This window comes from Denticeps clupeoides, chromosome 3, assembly GCF_900700375.1.
Source record: "Denticeps clupeoides chromosome 3, fDenClu1.1, whole genome shotgun sequence".
Taxonomy (NCBI): domain Eukaryota; kingdom Metazoa; phylum Chordata; class Actinopteri; order Clupeiformes; family Denticipitidae; genus Denticeps; species Denticeps clupeoides.
Genome location: NC_041709.1, coordinates 1,662,716 through 1,689,549, shown reverse-complemented (window position 1 = coordinate 1,689,549; position 26,834 = coordinate 1,662,716). Strand labels below are relative to the sequence as shown.

The following is a 26,834-nucleotide window of genomic DNA, read 5'->3' as shown; positions in this document are numbered from 1 at the left end:
ATGGCGTGAGGCTAATGTGAAAGTGCCTGAACAGCGGTCCCCAGCCGAGCCGCATGACAGTGACTGATGAGGATGCCTCCAATGGCGCTTGTCACCATGCCATGGCCTGCTTATGAAATGACGAGGGAAACAAAAATTATTATATTATTTTAAGTCATGTCTAACTGTGTGCATACATAAAGTTTGCTGGGTCATCCTGTGTTTGGTCCTGAACACCAGTGAAATGTAGAGGTAGGGAAGCTGGTAAATTGGAATTATGAATTAAGTGCTATTGGAAAATATCGGAATTATGATTTCCAAGCAGATGAACAGTCAAATAGTGTTGTATTTCTGGAAAATACTTATGACATTCAAACGTGGGACATAATAATAATAATAATAATAATAATAATACCCAAATTAATTGCACAAGCTGTATCTTAATGATATGCTAGGATTGACATGCATTCTCTCCTCTTCAATCTGTTTGTCTCTCTGAAGACCGCTTAGTTCAAATTCATTTCATTTTGTAAACCATTTGGCACAAAAAATGTGAACCTTACAACATAAACCATAGCCGTAAACTGCAGCCAACTGAATACCCCTCCCTCGCTCATCCATTTACAGCGGTGAATTGGATTCAATCTGCCATTTCAGTGTAAGATGTGAAAGATGCTATCCAGAGCCAGTGTTTGCTTTGTCCAAGCCCGTGCGGACGCTGGATTAGGAATGTGCTTCCTGTGTAGGCATGGAGGAAAATACATTCATTCATAGTTACAGATGGCCATACTCTGTTTTATATAAATTCCAATCCATTTCTGATTACAAATTCCATTCCAAAACATTCTGCAGACTGCATGGTTGAAGCTCTTTAAACTTGATTTTGTTCTTTTGAGTCAATCATTTTTCTGTCTACTTGATTGGTTTAGAAGGGGTTGGGACTGTTTTAGTTGCCTGTATAGTGAGAGTTAAATAAGGATTGCCTGTCTATTTTCACATGTTTAAAAGTCATGAAGACTCTTCACTGCAAAACACATGTAGCTTTGGACACAAAAACACATTTATCTTGAACCTTTTCAGTTTATCAGTACATGGGCTTGGTACCTGCACCACGTTTTTATATCAGACCAATAAAATGCAGGAGCTCTGCTGCCTCAGGGCAACGCTGATCCAGGAGAAGCTACAAATGAATCCTAATCATCATATAAACTTTTATACTTTCTCACCCCCAAAAATACGCTAGAGAAGTGGTTCTAAAGTGCCATCCAGGGGTTTGCAAAACATGGTAAACACTACATAGACCTTGGCAGGTAACCTTAGCTAAACGGGCAGCATAATTAATCATCCTTATTTTTCCACAATTGTAGATTTTAATGGGTGTGGCTAGTGGTGTGGTATTAGTATTCTGGCGAAAGTGGCATGCAGGAGCCGTGTGAAGAGCGTGGAGCTGGAGCTACACGATGAAGTGTCCGCCTCACATGGGAATGACCTTTTCAAGTCCTTCCTCAGCGTTGGCGGTGGATCAGTGAGATTTCTCCTGAGTATCAGTGGGGGTGACGCATGTAATGCTACTGTCTGATTCATATTCATATTCTAGCCAACACAACAAAGCCACAGATGCTTTGCGCAGAGTAAAAACTTCTGCACGTATTTAGCACGTATTTGTTTTATTAGACTTTCATGTTTAATCAAATTCAGTGTACTGTGACAATAACTATAGTTGACAATAAATGCTATTATGCCTGTAATCTTTTTTGTGCTGTAATTTGGCACCAACCAACACTTACAGGGTGACATTAAGTCAAACTAATATCCGACCGGATCTCCTTTAAATCCAGTGGCAGGTGGCCCTTAATGTGCCCTCATGCTGGCTTCCTTCTGTGTGGGTAGTAAATTTACGTGGGCACTCTGAGAAAGGGTGCTGTGCCATCCTGGCCTCTACAATAACTTTCATATTTCATTTAGAGGCTAATGTCCCTTGACTGATGAGCTTTCAAAATGTGGCAAAGAGGATGACCTTTAGAATCAAAAACATTATGTACATAATATTATTTTCTCAAAATGAAATGAAATAAAATGTTAATTGAATATATGCATGCATCACATACATATTATTAAGCAACTTATGAATTTACTAATGCCATTATGTAGGGTTTATAAGATTCACATAAACATTCTCCTCAAACCCCCAACAGACAAACAAGTGTGTGTGTGTGTGTGTGTGTGTGTGTGCATTAGTTTGGAGCTCAAAATGTTTTAAATTGTTTGACCAGTGACTTTTTGAGAAATGGACATACATTTGCACATCATTCCAACAGCATCATGCTGCGGGGCGGAGAATGGGTGACATGCAGTATGGGGAGGGGGCAGGGTAGGTGCCCTTAGTTGGGTTAACACATACCTGCACAGGATTGAGTGATAGTGTGGAAAATCCAGTGATTTGTTGGAATGGAGACTCAATAAATAAGATATTCCCAAAGAAACAGTGGCAATGGAGATGACCTTTATGATATTCCTGCAGGGGTAGTAATGAAATATATATGTGGTAATGGTGGTGAGCTGTGCCGTAGAAGCTAGAAACAGACATGCAAGATCTTGAGAGAGTATTTATACTGGACTGTCTACAAAACACTTGCAGGAACAGCACATTGCAGGCTGCATTTTTGCATTCAAGGACAGGCAAAAAGGCAGGAGGAAATATTCAGTGCTCCATCACGTGTGTGTGTAACTTAGCAGGGATCCAATCCAATTTGATTCAGCCTCGATTCAGGCTTGAGTTCACAATGAAAGAGGCCAGTATTATAAAAAAAAAGGGCACTGCAACAAAAAAAGAGTGTCCCAACACAACAGACTACTCTGTCTATTTCACGGCAAAAAAATAATCACCCACCAAGGTTCTCTTTGAAAAAAGTTGGGCCGAATGACCCAATTCAAAACCCATTTGCTGAAGAAAGGACTTTTTTTTTCCCTTGTTGGTGTCAACAGTCCATTTTTTTACTTTGATTCTGGGCCCAATTCAGTAGAGGCTTTCATGGACATTCACTCATTGCATTATGTAGAGCATGCAGAGGAGTTTTGGGTTGTGAAAGGAGTACAAAAAAATTGCTGTAAGATTGCATGCACTACCAGTCAAAATTTTGGGCACACCTACTTATTTATGGGTCTGTTTGGGGGAGGACTGGAGGGAGCATGGCCAGACATGTTGGTATTGTGAGGTCTGTTGTGCAGAATTGCAGCATGGCGATGCAGCAGGCAGCACAGCAGCAGGAGGGGGAGAGAGACTGCACAGCAGCGGGGGAAGAAGAACACGGTGAGTTCAAAAGTTCAGTCTTTACCGAGTTAAAGGGGAACGTGGCGGGCGAAAGAGGTACGTGGGTCAATCGGCCGCGGGTCAATTCCGGCAGGCGTTGAGGTGCAGAAGGGCCGTTTAGGGTCCAGGTGAGAAAACAGCAACATCGAGGTCAGGACATCAGGCAGGCAGGCTGATTCCAGAAGCTTAGTCAGACATAAGGGAGTTTGGCATAAAGCATTAAGCCAAGGCAGAGAAAAGGCAAACAGCAATGAAGAAATGTTGCATTTCTGCCTCTCTGCCATGTTTGGACAGAGTTCCAAGCTCATTCAATCACGCTTCTCTGATGAAAAAATGCTGGACTTTTGCACCACAAATGGCTGTAATAATGAGCGAACAAAGAATCAATGTATAACAGTTCCTAAGTACGATTTTATTTTATTTTATCATCTTGTATGTTACGAGATTTTGTAATCTCAGTGACATCTCAGTGGCACCTTGGTGGTTCGGTATTGGAACCAGGAACCTTTGCGGTGCCCCTGCCCACTGACAAATCTATACAAAATCGCTCTGTGTTTGGACCTATAGTTATTTTTTCCAAACAAGTAGGTCAACTTGGACATGCACAACGTTTAGGATTAGGCTAAGGAATAGGGTTAGGTTAAGGAGTGGGGTTAGATTTAGGCCGCACTCTGGTGATTTTTGGAGTATGCATGTGCACGCATGCACAATCCAAATGGGGTTACCAGTCCAAATCGGGTAGCGACAAGAGGAATTCCTCTTTTTTTTTCCAGATGTGTGGACTTGTGCGTGTCCGCGCACCAGGCAGGTGGAATGGGAACCGTGACAGGGTCTTTCGTTTTTTAACATTTGGGAGGAACAAGGACCCATACACACAACGTCACGAAACAGCGGTTTATTAGATGGTGAACAGGACAGGGGAAACATCACGTAACAATGACCCGACAGCGAACAGACACAAAGAGGGCAGCTTTATATAATCATACACAAGTGAGGACAATCAGGAAACCTGGCAACACAGGACCAACATGAAACTCCAGTCCAAATCCCGGACCTAGAGTTGCCCCTTCTGGACTGGATCATTACTTTTTTTTTTACATTACAGCAATGCTAAAACAATAGCTGTGACATGTTTTTAAGTTGAAACATTTTTTTAAACAATTATCGCTATCAGAACTGGCTGGTCCACCACCTCAAAATAATTAACAAGCTGCCAATTATTTTCCATGTTGGGCATCATCATCCATTTATTTGTTCATTCATTCATGCATTTTTTCATGCATTTTTTAAAATGAGTCAGATAAACAAAAGGATTAAAATTATTTGACTTCATACATTGTGAAAGCAGAGGTGGACTGTGTGCAACATTATTGCTGAAATTTTAGCAGATGTATTTTGCCTTGGCTCAGTCAGATTGTCTAACCATGTAAGCCCTAGACAGCTGTTGCAGGCTGAAGACTGCAGATTAGCATTTACATTCATTTCTATGATGTGCTATATCACCTGTGTTCGGTGGTGACTGACAAACAAAATCTACTGAAGCTCGACTGAAGCCCAGAATGCAATTTCCAGTTCCGTGAATAAGATGAGCGTTAATCTGCCTGATTCATCTGATATATACTGACACGACCTGTGATGCCCAGGGGCCCTGTGGCTATCACAGCAGGTGCTTCTGCATCTGATTATGTAGTCCTGGTCCATCCAGGCTGAAACCAACTAGGCTTGATGGTCCAGGACTCCATAAGAACTGTTAGGTTCACCCAGTAGGTGCAGCCACATTAATGTGGAGAGACTGTACGCACCTGACGTTAGTTTTGTTTTCTCCTGAAGTTTATGCTTTTTCCTTTTGGCCCTTTTTGGCCCTTGTACCTTATTTGTTTCCTTTTCTAACAAATCCCTTGATGTGAGATGTCCAGCTTCTGGGAGAAAGAAATTTCATGTCACAAAAAAATGCTTTTTGCTGCAGTAACAGCATTAAATGGAAATGTATGTTCAATTTCTGTTTTTGTTGCTCTTGAGCAGATTGTCCCAGGTATGAAGATGCTTGTGGGTGGGCAAAATATACAAATTCCACTGATACTGCAGAACAATAACCATATTATTCAGCCATATACAAGCATAGGGATTAGTCTTGTTCTGAAAGGTGAGCTTCCTTCTGCGATTAAATTTCCCACTCAATTTTAAAAAAGCAGATTCTCTGGCAGGGTTTCCGTGCATTTTGCCACATCAGGTCTTCCATCTTTTTTAACAAGCTGCCCCATCGTTGCTGATGGAAGCAGCCCAGCAGTATGATGATGCCATGGCATACTTCACTATACAGGTGAGGTGTGGACAGTGTTCAATCTGTACCTGCATCAGGGGAACCGAGGGAGATGCTGAAAAATTTGCGGAACAGGGACAAGCTTTCCAATGGGCTTCCTGTGTGTCCGCCAAGGTAAAATGACAATATTATTATTAAAAGAAAGAAGATGAATTAGTGTATGTAAATTTCAGGTGTCAGAACCTGGTGACTAAAAAAGCTCACAGTGCATAAAGACAACAATATTATATAGTGTAACCCCAGACATTTTTAACAAGTGTATTTAAATAATGCTGTAATGTTTCTGCAATCTGATGCAATGTGAAAGGCAGAAAGTACCAAGAGCAAAAAGACATTTATGTCATGCCCCAATACAATTTGATAATGGCAGAAAATACTGACATTGTCCAAGCACAAAAAAACAAAAGAAGTTTGTCTGAACTATTATTATTTACACAGAGTTGTGTTTTCACCAAAAGTGAATAAGTGTCCACCTGAATTGTATACAGTATGTATGCAATTCATGTAAATTATGGTCTGAAATAAAGTAAAAAATAGAACAGTCGGGTTTCTTTTAATTACTTTTATATAATAATATGTATAAGCAACAACTAAATAGCAAATTCTCTCTGCTGACACACGACTGTGCTGCACAGTACAGCTTGAACCAAGAGTGGGGCTCATCACCAACAGTAATGAGTCTGCTTACAGAGAGGAGATAAAACATCTGGTGGACTGGTTCCAGAGTAACAACCTTACTCTCAACGTCACCAAGACCAAGAAACCCACTGTTCCCACCCCCCTGCACATGGATGGATCATCAGCAGTGTGCAGTTCCTGGGTGTGCACATGACACGCGACGTCTCCTGCAGCCTCGACACCACCTCCATCACCAAGAAAGCCCAGCGATTGCACTATGGGGGGGGGGGCCTGTGTGAAACAGCATTTCAATACACGGTGTACTGTGTATACTGTTGTACTGACAGTGAACCAATCTTGAATAAGAAACCACAGTCCAGCCCAAAGTTGCAGAATCTCTTCCCAATGCAACACGTCCAACACCAGCGTCATGAACAGCAGCAGTCCACACATCATCTTGCTGAAATAGGACCCTAAAGATAAGGTGCAACTGGGTGTCATAATCAAATGTGAGGGCGATGCAGAAAGTCTGACATATCTTATTTGATTCATATGAATGATGCGTCACACTATATCTTGCGTATAGCTCAACTAGAAATGGCAGAATAATTGGATCATATCAAGGGCTGCCAGTTAAACACTGTAATCTGTCAGGTCTGTGCATTTGCTGCTTGCAGCTATGTTTTCAACCTTTTTTGCAGTTAGAAAGCAAATATTATTACAGTTATTACAGCACATGAGAGAGAGGCAATGATGAATTGCACTCTGAATGGGCCAAGCTAGTTTAGGTTAATAGAAGTGCTTTGTAGCTGGAGTCCCCTGTTGAGGTGAACATATGGGCCCATATACTGGCTGCATCATCATGTTTGCATCCTGCAGTATTCCTTAACCGCCTGCAAATGAAGTCCTCTGCATTGATTTAATGATTTGCATAATTGTAGTAATCATTACATTGTAATTATGGCAGATTATGCACTTATATCTTCTCACTGAAACACAGCTGAATAAAAATATGTTGCTAAAATCATTGTTCTTGAGCTGTAAAGCAACTACATTATCTTTTATGTTGGCTGGGAAGATAATTTACATTATTTGCAATTATAGTTATAAAGTTATAGTTATAAAACATGTGTAGAGATTTGCTCAGTTATGTTGCACCATATTTTTAACAAATTTCACTATATTTAAAAGATAGCACCTATGGGCACCTATTTCATGTTTTACATGTAGCTACTACATAAGTACATCCCCAATGACCATCCAGCATCCCATTCATCCTGCTGGCCTTCAGGATGCTGAGCAAATGTACTTTATTATGCATAAGCCTGTTGCTGCTCAGCAGGGGAGGTCTCACACGGGACCAGTGCAATCATATTTATATGTGCATCTTGATTCTTGTCAGTTGCATTCCATGCAGCCCTGTGCTCCACCATTAAAACTGTTTGCAAGTGTGATTTCTACGTCTTGTCCGTTTGCAGTTTGGTCCGCATGGTTAAACCTGAATGAACTGTGTCTCCTTCCACTGTGTACTGTGTGAATGGTTGAAATAAAATCCGACTCGACTACATGACTTGACATGAACAGGCGTACAGGACGTGTCTTTGGTGAAGTTTAAAGGGGTAAAAATGAGGATGATGCTTCAGCTCAGTGTTTAGAGCTGGTATGGTGGTAGTGGATGTACTTTTATTCAGAATGCTGCTTTTATTACTACACCGGCTGTTGATAGTCGAAGATCTGAGGCTCGAGAAGTGCTGGCACAGTCCCAGAACTTCTGAAGGAAGCTTCTCTTGAATATTTCAGATGGTGTCAGCACAAGTCATGCACCTGAGCCAGAGAAAACTCAAGTGTCCCTGTTGATGACACACTTGTCAAAAGCTTTTTTCTTAGCGCTTGTCTCAGAGAGACACTTCGCTATAAAAGTCAGCTGCCTTGTTTTGACCGTGAAGAAAAAAAACCTACATTTATTTAAAGGCCTCACTTTTCCATGGCCTGCTCTGATGATGCACGGCACGTTGTGGTGGACAGTGACAGTGACGAAAGGAAAGCCATGGCATTGACGCCTGTTACGTCAGCCTGCGTGCCGGTGCCGGCGGGGAATTGTCTCATTGCCGCTGTGTGCTAAGACTGCAGCTTGGCTACTTTGTTATGCAGCAACTTCTCTACATCTTCCCCTGAGCCTGAGTTCCTGTTACCCCTGAATAAATGATAGAAATGCTGTCAAAGAAAAGGAGCACTTCTGTTATCCACCTTTGGGAAGAAATCCCAAACATGACAAGACACTTAAAAAGCCGAATTCCATCCACACAAACACAGATTCTCTGGAAACACATTAACTTTAAGGGCCGATGTAATACTTCGCATATTATGTACTCTTGATATATTTTGTTACCTTGAAAATGTAACTTAAATATTTAATGTTTTTTTTTTTTTAAACATCATGCACTTAAACTTCATAGGGGTTGAAAGGTCAAATCAGCAGTAAGGTGCAGGGAAGGATGCCCCTCAGATGAAGTTCAGGGCATGATGACGTACATTATGGAAGATCCTGGATCCTGGACCTCTTTTCGATGTGGAAAGTGTAAATTATGGTTAGTGGTCCCTGCACCGTAGCTTTGACAATATAGATGCAAAACAAAAATACTCAAATGTAGCCTCATATTTCTGGATCTTCCATTGTTTTTCCTCAACTGCATTAATTTCAGTACAAAAATGGTGTGTACTTAACTGATCTAGTGAAGTAAAAAAAAATATAGGCCACTATTTTCAAACTGACTACAAGCACAGTGTTACATGCTAATCATGGGGTTTGTTTGGTGGTGCAAAGTCAAAGGCATAGCTGAAAATTGTCATTTTACATAAGTAATGTACACAAAGATGGACAGCAGGACTAACATACCGAAATAACATATGTGGCACTGTCTTCAAACTGGCTATAAGCACAGCTCTCCATGTTAATCACAGAGCTTATTAGTTAGTGTAAAGTCAAAGGCATAGTCGAAGACAATGTTCAGCAGTTTATATAAAGCGCAGAATTAATACACATGAAAATGCAAGTTTGTTCTGCTGTGGGAGGTGGAATCTACAAATTAATAAGGAGAGTTAACCTGTTCTTACAATGGTGCCCCTAAAAAAGATGCTTCTAATGTAAATGCAGTTATGTGTAAATACAGCCCTGTACCATGAAAAGAAGAGAAGAGGCACACGTGGGATTATACAACAGATTATACGATTAAGAATAAATGGATTAAATGCTCTGCCGGTAGATCATTGCGTTAATGGTGCAGATATGATGATATGATTTACTGTCACAGATCAGATGAGAAGAGCTCTGTTTTCATTATTATGTGAATATAATATACAGCTTGCACCACTGCAGAGAGGCAATTCCAGGCAGAAGGTGTAAAAAACAAAGTCTGTGAATCATGCAGGTCATGCATCAGTATGCAGGGATGAAGTGTTGAGGGAATGAAAAAGAAATAAAGAATCTGATTTTAAATTACAAGTTCCACTGAAATAGTCCAATTGGCACTGGTTCGTTAGTTGCGTGTGGAAATGCATTAATTGCATCAAAGGGGAAATGCATTTTATCCATAAGCCTATGGATAATTATCCATAGGCTTAACTGTCTCATTTATTACAGTTATTTATTTTCCATGATTTTCTCATTACAAAGACTTTAGGTGTTAGTCCAGAGCTCAAGGCATGAATGTATGTGTCCAACACCTATCACAGGTGACGAGGCTGTATTCGACACTTTAGAGAATCCAGAGCTCAACGGAGAGATTTTTTTTTCTGTTGCATCCTGGAGACGAAAATACACAAAGACGGTTTGCAGTATGTCTGTCTGGGGATTAGTGTTGATAAAGACGTGGTGGGGGAGAAGTTGAGGAGAGCTGCTGCTTGTCATAGGTTCAGCCTCGGCACCATTGCTCAGTTCTGAATGGCTTCAGCTTTTGAATGTGACTGCTCCGTTCATCCTGTACACCCTGATTATCTATTTCACAGCAGAAATAGGTCTGACTGATGAGCTGGGCATCGACCGCAGGCATCAATTTGTAAAAACGTGGTTAATCAGGGTGATTGGCGGAAGTTAAAGTACCGTCAGTGTGTAATCTTCTGAGGAGGGAGGCCCATTAAACATTTCCCACAGCAAACAGTATTTTCGTGGCCAATTTTTTGCAAATATCATGCAAATAATGACATTTAGAATGATTTATGAAACATGTTGACTGAATGCACTCCAAAAGGGTGAATCAGATCAAAAACTGATCTGACCATTTGACTTTTAGTACATTTTCCATTTAATGTGCATGGATAATTGTAAACACAATAAATAAATACATGTCATATGTTTCACCCTGCAACAACTCCGGGTGTGGGGGTGATAAAAGTGCAAAAGCTGGACATTGAGGTGCAAACAATGATTTATTAAACAAAAAGAAAAGTGGGCAAAATTGAAAAGAAAAAGGGTGAAAACTACCCAAAGGCGTGTGTCAAATGGACAAATGGAACTGAAAGAAAACAAACACAGGTTGAGTAATGATCAGTGAACATTAATGCAGCAGCACCCACTGGGTGCTGTTGTGCTGCTTTTAAAGGAATCCTGAGCAATCATGCATTGGTGGTTCAGTGGTAGAATTCTCTGTTTGGGGCAGTGGTGGCCTAGCGGTTAAGGAAGCGGCCTCATAATCAGAAAATCAGGTTCGAATCCCGATCCGCCAAGGTGCCACTGAGGTGCCACTGAGCAAAGCACCGTCCCCACACACTGCTCCCCGGGCGCCTGCTCACCAAGGGTGATGGGTTAAATGCAGAGGGCAAATTTCACTGTGTGCACCGTGTGCTGTGCTGCTGTGTATCACAATGACAATCACTTTCACTTCAAGCGGCTTGAGCAGAGATTACTCAGGACTCTTTAATCGGATGCCTCAGTAGCTGTGTATTCATAAAATGTATTCATAAAACTGTATTAATAAAAGAGGGGAAATTGTTTGTGGCCAGTGCTGATGTACAATGTAATGATTTCCCTCCCCATTGTCACAATATCTGTGGAGAATAAGTTGATTGTGAATCATATTTCAGCCAAAGACCGACAGGATGCATCCCTACCATTAGCATATTACTTAGCCATTTAATTTCCCTATCATTTTTCAATACCTACTACCGCAACTACATCAAGGTAAAAATATTTAAATTCTCAGTCTGGTAAGCTTTATCTTTGTGCGTTTGTGTCGTGGTGTGTTATGACCGCCATCAAGAACTGGACATTGCCCCAAATTGATGAAAAGGCTGCCAAGAGGTCTACAGCAACACTGAAGGAGTTGTACTACTGCATGTATTGACAATATTCTATATTCTCCATATGCCTGGATTATTGGGTATGGTTGCAAGACCTAAGACTTCTCTTACAAAGGAAAACTTCCATGGCTTGGCTAAAAATAGCCAAAATTCATAATTTCAACCAAAAACATGTGGGAAAAGATGTTAAGTTCTTATGAGAATAAAAGTTAGATTTTGTTGCCTTAGATCCAAATGAAATCCCAAACTTTGCTTTTCATCAGCTGGAACTGGGGCTTCAGTTGAAAGAAGACTGAATGCTGTAATTAAATCAAAAGGTGATTTAACAAAGTCTAAACGTGTGGAGACTTATGCAAAATGCCAATTGAATTGTTTACATGAAGGAAAACTTTTGAAGTGATTTAAAAACTTGGCATTTTAACACGACTTTGTGGAATTGTATGTTTTATATACTGTATTTTTTGGTGCATTTATCTGTGTGAGGTTTGGGCAAGGAGCATGCTGTCCCCAGCTATAAACTGAAAGGACGGCTGGTCACGTGCTGCAAAGAAACAATCGGCCACAGCTCATTTTCAGAGGATTTGGTCATAACTCACAGCAGGTAACCAGTCTTCTATAATCTAACCTTGACCTTTGACCAACAAAGTTGAATAATTTCATGAGCACATTCTTGCATACAAGGGGGCTGCACAGAGACAAAAAAATGCTTTTGCTGAAACCTTAAACTGTCAATGTAATATATAAATGTTGTGCAAGTTCTGTGCACCTGGCTGCTGTTTTTGGAAGAAGAACCTTATGAGGAGTAGCTACCATATTTTTAAACATTGACTTGCCAAAGAAGAGGCCAGTTAAACTGCAGAGAGCGGCACAACATCCAGATCCTGGACTGACACACAGCGACAGAAAATGATGCAACCCCAGGTCACACCGGGTAACCTTACACCACCAGATAGTGCCCGCTGGAGAATAGGTTCACGTGAAAACCAGCCGGGTCTCCTCCAGTCACGTGACTGACACTCTATTTACCAGAACAGAATGGATCAGATGAGAAACTGAGATTAGCTGCCGTGATGGAGCTCAGGCCTCTGTGATGGGCAGGGAATGGGAATTCCGAGGTTAATCTCATGGGGAGACCCCCTCTGTCGCTGATGAGGGTCTGCACCTCATCTTCCCGCAGTATGAACAGATTTCATGCTTCAGTGCTTGCTGGGATATTGTCCCCTAATTTGGCACTTATATCGTAGATGCCCTGTGTGTCGGATCGATCAAAGCCCATTGATCTGCCGGAATGCCCTCCGTCCCGCTTTCCCTCACATCTCACATTACCCCGCTCCACATGATCATCTGTTTGAGTGACCATGCAAATTTGGGGATGAAGTGATTCTCCTTAATCACTGAAATGCACTAATGATGTTTCCCTCCATTTTGAAAGACACTCAATGTCTTATTATTTTTTACAATTTTCATTTTTTAATGATCACTGCACAATTAAAAGGAAACATATTTACACATAAGAATGAAAATCTTTAATCCGATCAGATTAAGAATTTCGATTTAGGTGCTTGGAAGCCTGGAGTGAAGCTTCTATGGTGAGGATGCGGCTGAATCTGTACAGTATACGTTTTATTTTCACCAATGTCAACAGTTTGTCATGGTATTCCCATGATGCTCAGTGCTCGGACCAGCTTCGGTCATAGGGCAGAGCTGAGCTGTTCCGGGCTCCTACCCTGCCTGTCAAATCGAGATTATGGGACGAATTCGGAGACCCGGGAGTCAGTTTTGAAAAATGAAAAAAAAACCTAAATAAAATTGGCAGTTGGCATTGTTTTGAATAGAAATATAGGTACATTATAAAAAAAACATAGATTTTTTGGTAAATGTTTGGCACGTGTTTACTTCGCTTACACGGCAATCAATAAATTAATAATTTGTGGCTAACTATATATATATATATATACATTTTTTTTTAAATGTATGTTTACTTGTTTTGTGTTTGTTATGTTATGAGAAATAATAATTAGGAAAATGATCATACTAATAATTATAGTAATATTCCCCAGCCGGCATTAACCCCTGCGCTCTCTGCGCCCTGGTGGAAACGCGACAGCGGGACAGACCGCGCGTCACACGGCGCCGCGACGAGCCGTCGGTGCGGAAATGACGGGGTTAACGGCGCGGCCACCCCGGCGGAGCGTTTTTTTTTTTTTATTTCGCGCTATAGAAGCGCCTCGCGCGGGGAGGGGAGGGGAGGAAAAAAGTCGCCAAGCGGACGCGCCTCGGACTACGAGCAGATTGGCGGTTTTATCGGAATGTTGTTGTTGTCGTTTTTAATATTCATGCATGAAAGATGATCCCTGCTGCCCTCGCGCGCCGTGGGGAATTTTGGGGATATGTAATCCACTCCGGACGCACCTGCTTGAACAGTAAGCACACGAAGAAAAGAAAAGAATCGGCAGATAAGTAGTCGTTTTTTAAATCGCCTCGGTTTGCGGGATGCGTGAAGTCCGCTTGGAACTGGCCCTCCCTGACCCGGAAAGGTCGGTTTTTGGGGTGCGTTCTGCCTGCGCGCCGCATGCGGTGGCGCCTCCGCGCAACTTTGCCGCTTTTCGGTGCGCGTCGGAGGGCCGTCTGGAGGGATGAGGGGTCGTCTGGTGCTGCTCTCCATCGTGCTGGGCGCCGTGGTGCCGGCGTCCCTGTCGCACCCGCAGCCGTGTCAGATCCTGAAGAGGATCGGCCACACTGTCCGGGTCGGGGCGCTGCACCTCCAGCCCCGCGTCGTGCGCCCTGACGCCGCCGAGGGTGCCACTTCCCCGGAGGTCTGGGATGGCGACCGGGAAGAGCTCGACCTGGAGATGTTCGCCAGGAGTCTCCACGGACCGTGGAAGGCGAGGGGTCCGAGCGGCGGCCACAACCGAAGGGCGAAAAGTAAAAATCCGCTCAAACAAGTGGATGTCGGGAGCGCGTTCGCGCCCCGGGACTCGGTGCTGCTCGCCGCGGAGACCCTGAACCGCGTGGCCGGGCTGCTGCCTTTCAACCTCACCCTGGAGGTGGTGATGGCCGTGGACGCGGGTCTCGGGGAGCTGCCCGCCTTCTCCTCCTCCTCGTCGTCCTCTTCCTCGCCGTGCGGCGACCCCGTCTGCTTCCTGCGGAGCGTGTGCCACACCGTCGTGGTGCAGGGGGTCTCCGCGGTGGTCGCCTTCCCCCGGAACCGGGACGAGCTGATCAAGTCGGAGTTCATCTCGTCCGCGCTGCGGCTGCCGGTCGTCAGCGTGGTGCGCAGCGTGTTCGGGCGACGCAGCACGGTAAGCGTTATTACGCGTTTAATTACAATGAAAAGCCCATCTCTTATTCCGAAAGAAATGTCATGGGGGGAGGGTGACAGGATCATGTAGCTGTCGTGCAACAGGTGTCACCGGTAGCGACCTTTCCTTTAATTCTGAACGGTGTTTTAATGCAGATAATGCGTGGAACACCTGTCCTGTGAGGGCATCTGACTCTACATCAGGACCAACTGCAGCATAATAAGCCTCCCCATCTGCTGATGGCATGGGTGGCGTGTAAGGGCTTTAGAGAGAAAACGTGACCTGGATCTGCTGCTACCCTGAGTCACGAATCTAATCAGCACCACGGACAGTAACAGCAATAAACGCTGAAATCCATCATAAATGTGTCACCAGATGGTTGCATAGCTACGCTAAACAGTGATCAGAATTAATTGCATTTACATTTACATTTTCAGCATTTACCAGACGTCCTTATCCAGAGCGACTTACAATCAGTAGTTACGGGGACAGTCCCCCACTTGAGACACTCAGGGTTAAGTGTCTTGCGCAGGGACACGATGGTAGTAAGTGGGGTTTGAACCTGGGTCTTCGGTTTCACAGGCAAGTGTGCTACCCGCTAGGCTACCACCACCACCCTCAAGTGCTCGAGCGGCCTGTCGAAGCTAAATAGTAATTAAGTGGATCCCGTGGCCATGAGTCCTCCGGCGTTGCCCGCGTCTCACCGTGGACACTTTCTGTCACAGACAATCAGCGTTTACGACGCTGTTCACCCGCAGCTGGTGTCGACAGATAAATACGAGTCTCGTAATTCGTTACGCTGAAGGCTTCTGGGATCACTGCCACTTTGAGGTCTCTGTTAAACGCTCTTTGTGGACGACCTGAGGACAAAGAGGACGTCTTTAAGTAAATACTCAATTAAATAAGACAGTCGGAGCTCTGTTTCCACTCCCAGCTGATCTAGTGTGTTTTGGGGGCACTCGCAAAAACTATAAACCATAAAGCTGGCAGCAAAATATTATTGCCAAGATCAAAACTGATGATGTGAATAAAAATAAAGCGATCGGTATTGCCAGTGAGACATTGCGGGATATTGATCTTCCTGTCATACAAAATGTCACTTTTCCAAAACGAGGACGTAAATATTTCGGATCATTTGTGATACCCACTTACTGGATAGCTCGTGCAAACGGAATTCCTTCGTGCTGCATTGTAATCCCCCGTGTGGATTAATGTCTGATGTCTGCAGTACAAGCACCATGAGAAGCAGGAGGTTCTTAAATCGCTCTGACTGCGCGAGCATCCTCTCACGCCAAGTCATCACCTGCGTGTGGAAGTTCTGGCTTTGCATACTGATGAGCAGTCCTTACTTATGATGGACAGCAAGGTCACTACATCATCATCATCATCATCATCATCAAGCACATTCATTATGCCAGTGATCAATGTTACCATCACCATCATTGTCAATCAAGTTTCGTCACCAATGACATGGTCATCATTAACAAGTACATCTGGGTCCATATATCATTACTGTGATCATCACCATCATTTTCAACATCCACCATCTCAGCAGTAGGTATAATAAACATGATCATCATCTGTCATATGTCACCCCCATCCTGACTGCATCATCGCCATCATCTTAGTCAACATCAGCATTATCTCAGCAGTTACTGTAATCATCACTATCAAGCACCTGCAGGTCTTACTTTTACATTTACGGCATTTACCAGACGCCCCTTATCGAGAGCGACTTACAACCAGTAGTTACAGGGACAGTCCCCCCCCCGGGGACACTCAGGGTTAAGTATCTTTCTCAGGGACACGATGGTAGTAAGGGGCAGTGGTGGCCTAGCGGTTAAGGAAGCGGCCCCGTAATCAGAAGGTTGCCGGTTCGAATCCCGATCCGCCGAGGTGCCACTGAGGTGCCACTGAGCAAAGCACCGTCCCCACACACTGCTCCCTGGGCGCCTGTCATGGCTGCCCACTGCTCACTCAGGGTGATGGGTTAAATGCAGAGGACAAATTTCACTGTGTGACAATCACTTCACTTTCACTTTCTTTAGTAATTGGGGATTGAACCTGTGACTTTGGGGTCTTCTTAGGCGAGGGTGTTACCCACTGTAGGTTTATTTACCATATTGTCAACATCATCTTCATCGTCATCCTCCTTCTCCTCCTCTTCTTCGTAGTTAATGCAAACATTCTAACGTTGAATCACCATTTTCACAGTCAGCACTCTCATCTCTATTATAGATACTTTTATCATTATTGGCATTGGCATCATTGTCATTGTCACTCCAGTCAACACAACCATCACATGTCAGTGTTAATCACTGACATCATGACCACTGTCCAGCCCCATCATCACTCCACCTCCAGCTGTCCCCAGCAGCACCAACCTTGCAGCTTAGCCTACCAGCTCACAACATGATATGTTTTATTTTATAGGATCAGTCTGTAATGCCTGTTTCTTATAATGTCTGATCTTTTGTGATTTTTTTTGTGGGGAACCGCTGTAATAGTATGCATCAAGCGAACCCAAAGATTATTAGGTGGGTGAGGGGGTCAGATCAATTCCTGCTGGAAGGTTGATCCAGCCCGATGAAGTGTGTTCCATCAGTCTAAGCCAGTTGGGTTTCCTCCTGCCTCGCTTAAGATGAATATAAAGCCCACTCTGTTTTCTGGCCTTAAATAAATCTGCTAATCTCTGATCAGTCACAATCAGCCTGTGTTCTACTGTCACTTAAAAGCAGCCCCCCAGGGGAAATTAAAAAGCTTCTCTAAGCATTCTATTTGGTGGCCTCGGTGAAGGACTTTCTCTCCTCAGGAAGGAATTGATGGGTATTATATGACAGATCTATATTACCCTTTCAGTTTAGGGGTCATAAGGCAGACCTTGCTGAATGTCAAACAAGCCAGTTCACTTCATGCCCACAGAGAATTCCCAATTCCCCATCCCAGTCTATGTTGTGCAAAGGATCTTTACATCATCTTCCTCCCTGCTTAGTGAATTATATATTAGTATTTTCAATATGTATTACCAGACAGTATAGTAAACACCCTGTAACCAGGATTCTACCAGTTAAACAATTAATGCTCAACTGCTTGATTCACTTTTAATTATAAACAGCTTCATATCAGTCAAGTAAATTAATGCATGAAATATAAAAAAAAATATGCATCCACACCCTTGTTCTCATCATACAATGCTGGGCTTTCTGTATTGGCATAACACAGTTGAATTAGCTGGAAATGTCCTTTCTATAGTCTACACTTTGTGTCTCTCGCTGGATGTTACTTACCACATTTCATTCATGCAGCCAAACCATAATTATATAATTTCCATGTGAATGGGGATGATGATTAGAAGTCTAACAAAGTAATAATCATTTTTTCAGAGCTGTATCTGAGCCATTATCAATATACGAAGCTTTGAAGAGCTTTATTAGAACCAGAAATTACAACTTCTGCACACTGGCAAATATGACCTAATTTTCAAAGTGAAACGGAAAATTACAACAGAAAAGAAAAGTATATATATGGTCAATAATTCATTCCGGATAATACAATTCCAGATTTTTCCCCAACAGAATTCTCTCCATTTCCAAATGGCCATGAGGAACCCACCAACTCCACAGACTGATATCATCTATTCCCTCATGTCCTTGAATAACTGGTACGACGTCAGCCTCTTGTTGTGCCAGGAGCTGAACATCTCAGACTTTGTCTTCCTCCTCCGGAACAACTCCAAATTCCACCTGGGACCGATTGTCAACATCTCCACCAGCAGCAGCAACAGGAGCGACTTCCAGGCTTCCTTGCAAGCCCACCTGGAGTCCATCAAGGAGTCCACCTCCACCGTGGTGACGTTTGGCTGCGACATCAGGGACATTAAGCGGATCTTTGCCAGCGTGTCGAAGTTCGGCTTCCTGCTGCCCGCCTACCACTGGATACTGGGGGACGCGCTGAATGTTGAGGAGCTGAGGACAGAGGGGCTGCCGATGGGTCTGCTAGCCCACGGGCGGACCAGGTCCCCCTCGCTGGATCACTACGTGCAGGACGCGCTGCAGCTGGTGGCCAGGGCGGTGGGGGTGGCCGCGACCGCGTCGCCCGAGTCAGCGCTGATACCGAGCGTCACCAACTGCATGGCAATGGAGGAGCAAAACCTGACCTCAGGAATCTTTCTGTCAAGGTGTGGAGCACATTTTTCATTACTTTTGTACTAAATAATGCACAGAATTCAACTTTTTTTCTTACCCACATCTATTCAGTAACTCTTTTGAAGACGAAAGTGAAAGTGAAGCGATTGTCATTGTGATTGTCACTGCAGCACAGCACACGGTGACACAACGAAATGTGTCCTCTGCTTTTAACCATCACCCTTGGTGAGCAGTGGGCACCATGACAAGCGCCCGGGGAGCAGTGTGTGGGGAAGGTGCACCTCAGTGGCACCTTGGCCTAGTGGAATCTTTCTCCAGGGAGCATCAACAGATGGTTTAGAATGTATAAATATGCACAAATGACGTTAGGAATGTTTAACAGTCGTGTCACCTCCCCTCTCAGTTGTACCTCGATCAGTGGTAGAAATGTTTGAGATGTGAGCACTGGACAGAATTCTATCACGCTCTGAGGCCCGAGGCTACAACTGTTGCTGCCTGGAACCTTACTGCAGCAGCAGAGAAAAGCGTTTCTGCAGTCTGTACATCTGCCTGTGGTGGAATGACAGGGACGCGGCAGCAGGGAAGCCCAGTACCCCACATTTTAACAGTGTCTTTATACTGCAGTCTAAAGAAGCGGCTGTCACTTGTTTTCAGCCAGCAGCAACAGTTGTGCAGATCTGAAATATTTAAACGAGCAAATATATTTGTATTGCTTAAAAATAGATGCAGAGAATCCCTGTCTTCTGCACCCTCTTTATTTGAATTATTGTGCCATAAATTCAATTAAGGCAATGCTAAGTGTTTTTTACTGAATGAACAGATCATTTACATTTACATTTATCAGGCAGCCTTATCCAGAGCGACTTACAAACAGTAGATACAGGGACACTCCCCCCCCCTGGAGTGTCTTGCTCAGGTACACGATGGTAGTAAGTGGGGTTTGAACCTGGGTCTTCTGGTTCATAGGCGAGTGTGTTACCCACTAGGCTACTACCACCCTGATGTAGATGTTCTGTTCATGCCGCATGGTGTTAATGTGATATTTACCCGATACACTTCACTTCTGGGGAAATGATTTCAAGAAGAAAGTTTAATACAATATCTGAATAGCCAGTAATTACAAATCAAATGTGGAGTCAGTGAAGTAAAAGCAATGAACAGTGATACAGAACGAGTAGCTGACGGATTCTGACAGCTTCTTGCACATAGTTTTAACGTAAGACTATGTGATTGACATTAAAAGAAATACTATGCATTTACCTTTAAACTCGCATCTTCCAAAAATCTAGCGATGAGTGGCAGGATGCAGCTGACTTCACTCTATTGCTTCAGACCCCCAAGATCTCCGGCTTGACAACAGGAGAGGCACCATGACAGAGGTCAAAAGTAAAATCTCAGACTACCTTGAGGAAAAGGCCCACAGAAAGGAGGAAACCATTAGCATAGGGACTGGCTGGCAAGGCTGGCAGAAGGGAAGCGATACATTAAGAGCTGCAGTGCATGACACCGCCCCCCCACCCTTCCCGAAGCTGACAGCCCATCATCCGCACGCTGTCAAGCGAGCCACCCCTGGGCTTCTCTGTCTTTTTCTCCCTTTAGCCGCCCAGGCTGATACCAGCAGCTCCATCTCAAACACAGTTAAATGTAAAGAAAACCAGGTGATACATGACCCCACAATGCTGAGGCAGGGGCTTTTTTAACAAATATGGAATTATTTGTGGCTACTAAGTGGATTTGGAACTGAGCTGGCCACTTCACCGTGGTTTATTCCCCCCATGTCTCTTCTAGGTTTTTAGCCAACACCTCCTTCGATGGCCTGAGTGGTTTCATCCATACACAGGAGGAAGCTGTGGTCACCTCGGAGAGCCACCATTTCATATGGACCCTGCAGCACGACCCCATGGGGAACCCCATGTGGACACGGCTGGGCAGCTGGAAGCAGGGCAGGGTGGTGGTGGACAGCGGCGTTTGGTCCAGTAGCAGACAGGGCCACCAAGGGGGCGACTGGAGGCACTCGTCACGGCTGCACCTGCGTGTGGTGACACTAGTGGAGCACCCCTTCGTGTTCACACGCGAGGTGGACGAGGACGGCCAATGTCCCGCAGGACAGCTGTGCCTGGACCCCCTGACCAATGACACGTCTCTACTGCAGAGTCTGTTTCAGGGTCTCCAGGGGGCAAATGACACCGTGCCAATGGTGTACAAGAAGTGTTGCTATGGATACTGCATCGACCTTCTGGAGAAACTAGCTGAGGACATGGGCTTTGACTTTGACCTCTATATAGTTGGGGACGGTAAGTATGGAGCCTATAAGAACGGCCGCTGGACGGGTTTAGTGGGGGATCTAATGAGCGGGGCGGCCCACCTGGCTGTCACCTCCTTTAGCATCAACTCTGCTCGCAGCCAGGTGATCGACTTCACCAGCCCCTTCTTCTCCACCAGCCTGGGCATTCTTGTCAGGACTAGAGACACCGCGGCCCCCATCGGGGCCTTTATGTGGCCCCTCCACTGGAGCATGTGGCTGGGCATCTTCGTGTCTTTGCACGTTACCGCTGTCTTCCTGACCCTCTACGAATGGAAGAGCCCGTTTGGGATGACCCCGAATGGCAGGAATAGGGACAAGGTGTTTTCCTTCTCCTCAGCCCTCAACGTCTGTTATGCCATCTTGTTTGGCAGGACAGCTGCAATAAAGCCACCAAAGTGCTGGACAGGCCGGTTCCTGATGAACTTGTGGGCTATATTCTGTCTGTTCTGCCTGTCGACATACACAGCCAACCTCGCCGCGGTCATGGTCGGAGAAAAAACGTATGAGCAACTCTCAGGGATTCATGATCCCAAGGTAGGGCCCACCAGGACAGAATAAAAACCAACACTTCAAATGTAAAACTGGACCACTGGACCACTTTATGCAAGGTTCTCACTACTTTTTTATTGCTTCTATTATTTCTCCAAGCTCCATCATCCATCACAGGGTTTTCGGTTCGGGACAGTTCGAGAGAGCAGTGCGGAGGACTACGTGAAAAAGAGCTTCCCAGAGATGCACGAGTACATGAGAAGATATAATGTCCCTACCACCCCGGATGGAATAGACCACCTTAAGTGAGTCATAATGATTATATGTCAAAGGGCCACGGGCGCAAGGAGGATTTACTGAATCACTTGAACAAAAGGTCCCGGGTGGTGGGTCCTGGGTCGCTCTATATCGAATACATTGCATCATCAGGCCCATGCTGGCCAATGAGAGTTTTAGTATAATACCGTGATATGTCAGTGAAGGGCATTTCATCGATCCCCACTCCATTCCAATTCGCAGCGAAAGCCCCACATATAGAATAAAAAAGTACGACGCATCTAAGGCCAGCAGACATCTTCCACGTCTCTAGTGTTGGCTTGTGAGGACACTTTTGTGAACCTGCATTGTGCCCTTTTGATCTTTGCCAATTTGATGCTGCCCTCAAAATATTGGCAAGGTGTCTGTCAGGAATTCTTTGGAAGGCACTCAGCAAGCAGATGAAATGTTTGCTGTATCTTGTGCTATGAGGGTGGGGCGGAGTGATTGTTCTTAAGTCACTTTATCATTTTCTGTAGAAAGCAAATGTTGTACAAGCAAATGTTTATTATTTCAACCGATCATCTTAAGGATTTCAACATGTTATAGATTTCATAGTGTTTTGGCAGTACTTGTATGTGTCAGTATAGAACCTGGACAGACACGTACTGCACACTTTTATATTAATCTCATTAGACTTCTAGTTTATGAATTTTGGAATGATAGCTTTCAATGATCTTAAGGAGAAAATATGAAATCAAAATCTCAGGGCTCCTAATGTGATGCTTCCTGAATCAGATTTTCTTACTTTAGTTTGTCTCATTATTTACACCTAATAATGTAATATTTATTGACAATGGATTTCTGAAAAATGCATCAGTCCCATGGCCTTTAGTTTCAACGCAAGCTGATGTACAGAAACAGAAAAGTCAAGAGGTTCTGCTGTCATTCCAGGGATGATCCTCAAAAACTTGATGCCTTCATTATGGACAAAGCCCTGCTGGATTACGAAGTATCAATTGATGCAGACTGCAAGACTCTCACCGTGGGGAAGCCATTTGCAATTGAAGGTACAGTGGAATAACATGACACCTTTGCTAATGAAAAATCATATAGTGGGTAAGGGAGGTTCTTATTAGGCTGTTGGTGTAACTCCTCACAGGTTACGGAATTGGCCTAAAGCAGAACTCACCCCTCACATCCAACATCTCAGAGCTGGTCAGTCAGTACAAGTCGGATGGATTCATGGACATGCTCCATGATAAGTGGTATAAAGTGGTGCCCTGTGGTAAACGAAGCTTTGCCGTCACAGAGGTAATTAACGCTAAGATTTGACATGAAAACTTTGCATCAAATGTCGCTTCTGATTAACTTTAAACACTCTCCCCATTCTTTGTCAAATGTTCTAGACTTTACAGATGGGAATCCGACACTTCTCAGGGCTATTTGTAATGCTGTGTATTGGAGTGGCATTGTCCCTTCTCACCACAATTGCCGAACATATAGTCCACCGCTGGGTGATTCCCAAAATCCAGAAAAAGCCACAGTTCAAGTACTGGCTTCACACTAGTCAGGTGTGTTGATTTATGGCTTTTAATTTCAATCATCCACAGTATCATCATCTCAGTAATGCTGTTTAACGAATCGCTGAGCTAAAGGACTCAACCATTAACATTATTAAAGCCCAGTTTTCATTAATATCACTTCGAATGATTGTTCTTTCCTTCAGAGACTTCACCGAGCACTTAACTCCTTTAATGAAGACAAATTGCCCACCATTGCAAAGCCAGAGAAAAGGTACAGATTTTCTTTTCTCCCCCCATCCCACATTGATCTGAAACAGCATACCAAGAGACTGTCCAATAGTAGAGTGAAGGAATTTGTGAATTGGGTATGTGGAGGATGTTAAATAGTGCTCATAATGGCCATTTGTTTCTGTAATGTGTATTGCTTGTGTTAGTTTTCTTGCTGGTAAATTTGATTTGAAAAATGTTATTACAATTTTGGCAGTTCAGCCATGCTTTACATACTGCAGCATCCTTGCAGTGTCTGTGAAAGAATAATCGGTCAGATTTTCTCGGCCCTGTTTCTTTTGACCCATGCTTTACTTCAGGCCAGGAGGATCTCCTACCCGCTTGGGCTCTGGGGAATCATTTCCCTTCGTCCCCCTACTATGACACCCATGATCAATAATCACTTATTCTTAGCTCGGTGCAACATGCGTGAATCAACATACCCTTTTAATGGATTAAATACATCCCAACATTCAAGTCAATTTAAACCAGCATAGAGAGAAACAAATGCACATAAAAAGTCTCCTTTGATTTGGTTAGGCTTTTTTGGTACATTATTATTATGGTTTTCATTGTAACAATATGAACCATCTAACTACGAATAATCCAACAATTTTAGAAATTATGCTAATGTATGTTTTGTTATGCCAAAACAGTACAGTAGTGACTGTTGCGAGCAAAGGTGGGTTCTTACACCACTTGCTTCATAATGAACATAATGTGCTCTCAGAATCCGCCATAGAGACTAGACATGAGCTGATGAAGTAACCCAGATTTATTTTCTCTTCTGGTCAAGCTGCAATGTTGGAAACAACCAGGTTCCACTGAACACAGACAACTGCAACAGCCGGAAACCATCCAATCAGGAGAGCCAGCAGCAGCTGCAGCAGAATGATCTGGAATGCCAGTGCAAAGACCCCCAACCGCTCCAGGTTAAAAGACAACTCCCCCTGCAGGCCACGTCTAATGGTAAAACAGACCTGCTCGGCCTCAGCCGCAACCCCATCGTGCAGGAGCTGACGGACCTTGAGGCCCAGATTCAGATCATAAAGCAGCAGCTGCAGCTGGCAATGAAGAAGAAAAAGGAACTGGAGCACCAGCACTCCAGAACACAGTCCAGCCAGTCGTAGGGCCTTCAGAGACCAGATCTAATGATGGATTCCCTGGAATGCTTCAGTCTCCTGGTGGATTATTTCAGTTGTGAGGGACGGGATCTTCTCAAAGCATTTCCGCATATAAGAGCTTGAGTCCTACGGAGACGTGTGGAGCCACAGGGAAGAGAAGAGACTGTATAAGCGTTGAAGGGGGCCAGCGCTTGGCTGTGTGAGATGAAGTTCAGTTTACTGCAGACGAGGGGGGTGTGGGGGCCATGGCTGGAGACTGGGTGGGACCATGCAGTGGGAAAAGACTTTGTGTGCCTGAGTGACAAGCGTTTACTGCGGTGTCGATGTGTGATGTATGGCGGCTCCGTCTGCATATTGATACTCAGTGTGCTGCCAGTTTTATTTTGGGGGTGGGGTGGTATGAAGAAAGAGAAGCATGATTGCTGTTACTGGGATGACTTTTATCCTTAAAATGTTTTGGGTCCTGCCATAAGAAAATAAAAGACAAATCTTTGTCATTTGAATGAGAGATCAAATAAGCTTACACTCACTAATTTGCACTTGTTGTATGTTTCTTTACTGGACTGCATATGAAATCATTGTTGAGGTTCAGAGGGCTGATCTAGCACTTTTACGCATTGACTGGGTTGGATTGTGGGCAACTCCATTCAGTGCTGTGCAGAATGTGCACTGTCAGGCACGACACCCTTCACTCTGGAACGATGGAGCTTTAGGTTATACATCTGTAACCAAGGGGAACATGGCACTTGAGTGCAGGAAAAGGGCCCTCTACAAATGGATTTTGAAGGTTTTTTTTTCTATTATTATTATTCGTCGGTATCACTGTCAATTGCAGGGGCTGAAGTCGATGCTCAAATTCCACTCTCGCTCTGGATGTGGCAGGATGCTCAGAGGCTTTTAACCTTCTTCATGAGCCCAAATCACAGTATGCATTCTGGGTGTAGGGGTGGTTTTGGCATCTGTCGTGGCAAATGCAGAAGTATGTGTCAGTGTGGGAAATCTCAAGGGATAACACCTGGTACACAAGCTCAAGGATTTTCCTTTATTTGTGCCATGTTAGAACTGGACAAAGACATTTGACCGTTACTGTACACAACACTTGCATTAAAAAGAAAGTACAGAAGCTTCAGGATCATGGTTTTTGGGCCATTTGTGTCCTTACAGACATGTGCAGATTGTGAGTGATCACTTCAAATGAGGTGATGTCCCCATCCACAGGTCAAAAGCATCATTCCATGGTTGATGAGTATGAACATATCATAAGGCCTTCTGGAACCAGGTCTCAAGCCATTGTCTCCACCACAATCATCTAAACGCCAGTGTCTGTCCGATCTATCCACTAGAGTAACAGAGACTGGAGAACCTGATGGCCAGCACCGAAGAACTGGAATCCAAGCAGGTAGAACAACTGCACGCTTTCAGAACATCTTCAGTGCATATGATGCTCGTTTGTGCTGTGTCAGACGGTTTTGGCCCCAGACCTCATCCTGAACGTCCTGTGTTGGACTGAAATTGATGGACAGTGTTTAATTAGAGTAGCTATGGTATCTGTGCTCACGGGCAGCTTTGCCTAATAAGGGGATGAGTGTACGTTGTAAGTTGGGTGGACTCATCATGAGAAAAGCTGGTCAACTGATTTCTTGCCGACATACATTACTTTTTACCAGTTCCCATCTTAGATTAACTACGTCTTTGATTAAGTACGTCTGACTTATTACCCTTCAATATTTGGCCAATCCAATTTACTTAATAAACCCCCGCCACTAAGATCATTATGGTGCACAGAGCAGTAAACAGTGGACTGCTCTCCCAATAAAGTCTGGCACATTTACAGTAGCCGCCACCTTGGGAAATTATTGTCAGTGGCATTAATAAGCTTGTAAATGAGTGCTCTCTCTC

General features: G+C 44.0%; 1 protein-coding gene across 1 annotated transcript; it reads left to right on the top strand.

The window, feature by feature from the left end:
- Positions 1-14,158: 14,158 nt before the first annotated feature.
- grin3a (glutamate receptor, ionotropic, N-methyl-D-aspartate 3A) lies at positions 14,159-25,346 on the top strand. The gene is made up of 9 exons (XM_028974815.1): positions 14,159-14,824; positions 18,400-19,001; positions 20,758-21,808; positions 21,923-22,068; positions 22,973-23,088; positions 23,181-23,332; positions 23,428-23,592; positions 23,748-23,815; positions 24,608-25,346. Exons 1-9 carry the CDS (start codon positions 14,159-14,161, stop codon positions 24,939-24,941), a joined length of 3,300 nt encoding a protein of 1,099 aa, XP_028830648.1. The 3' UTR covers positions 24,942-25,346.
- Positions 25,347-26,834: the final 1,488 nt, after the last annotated feature.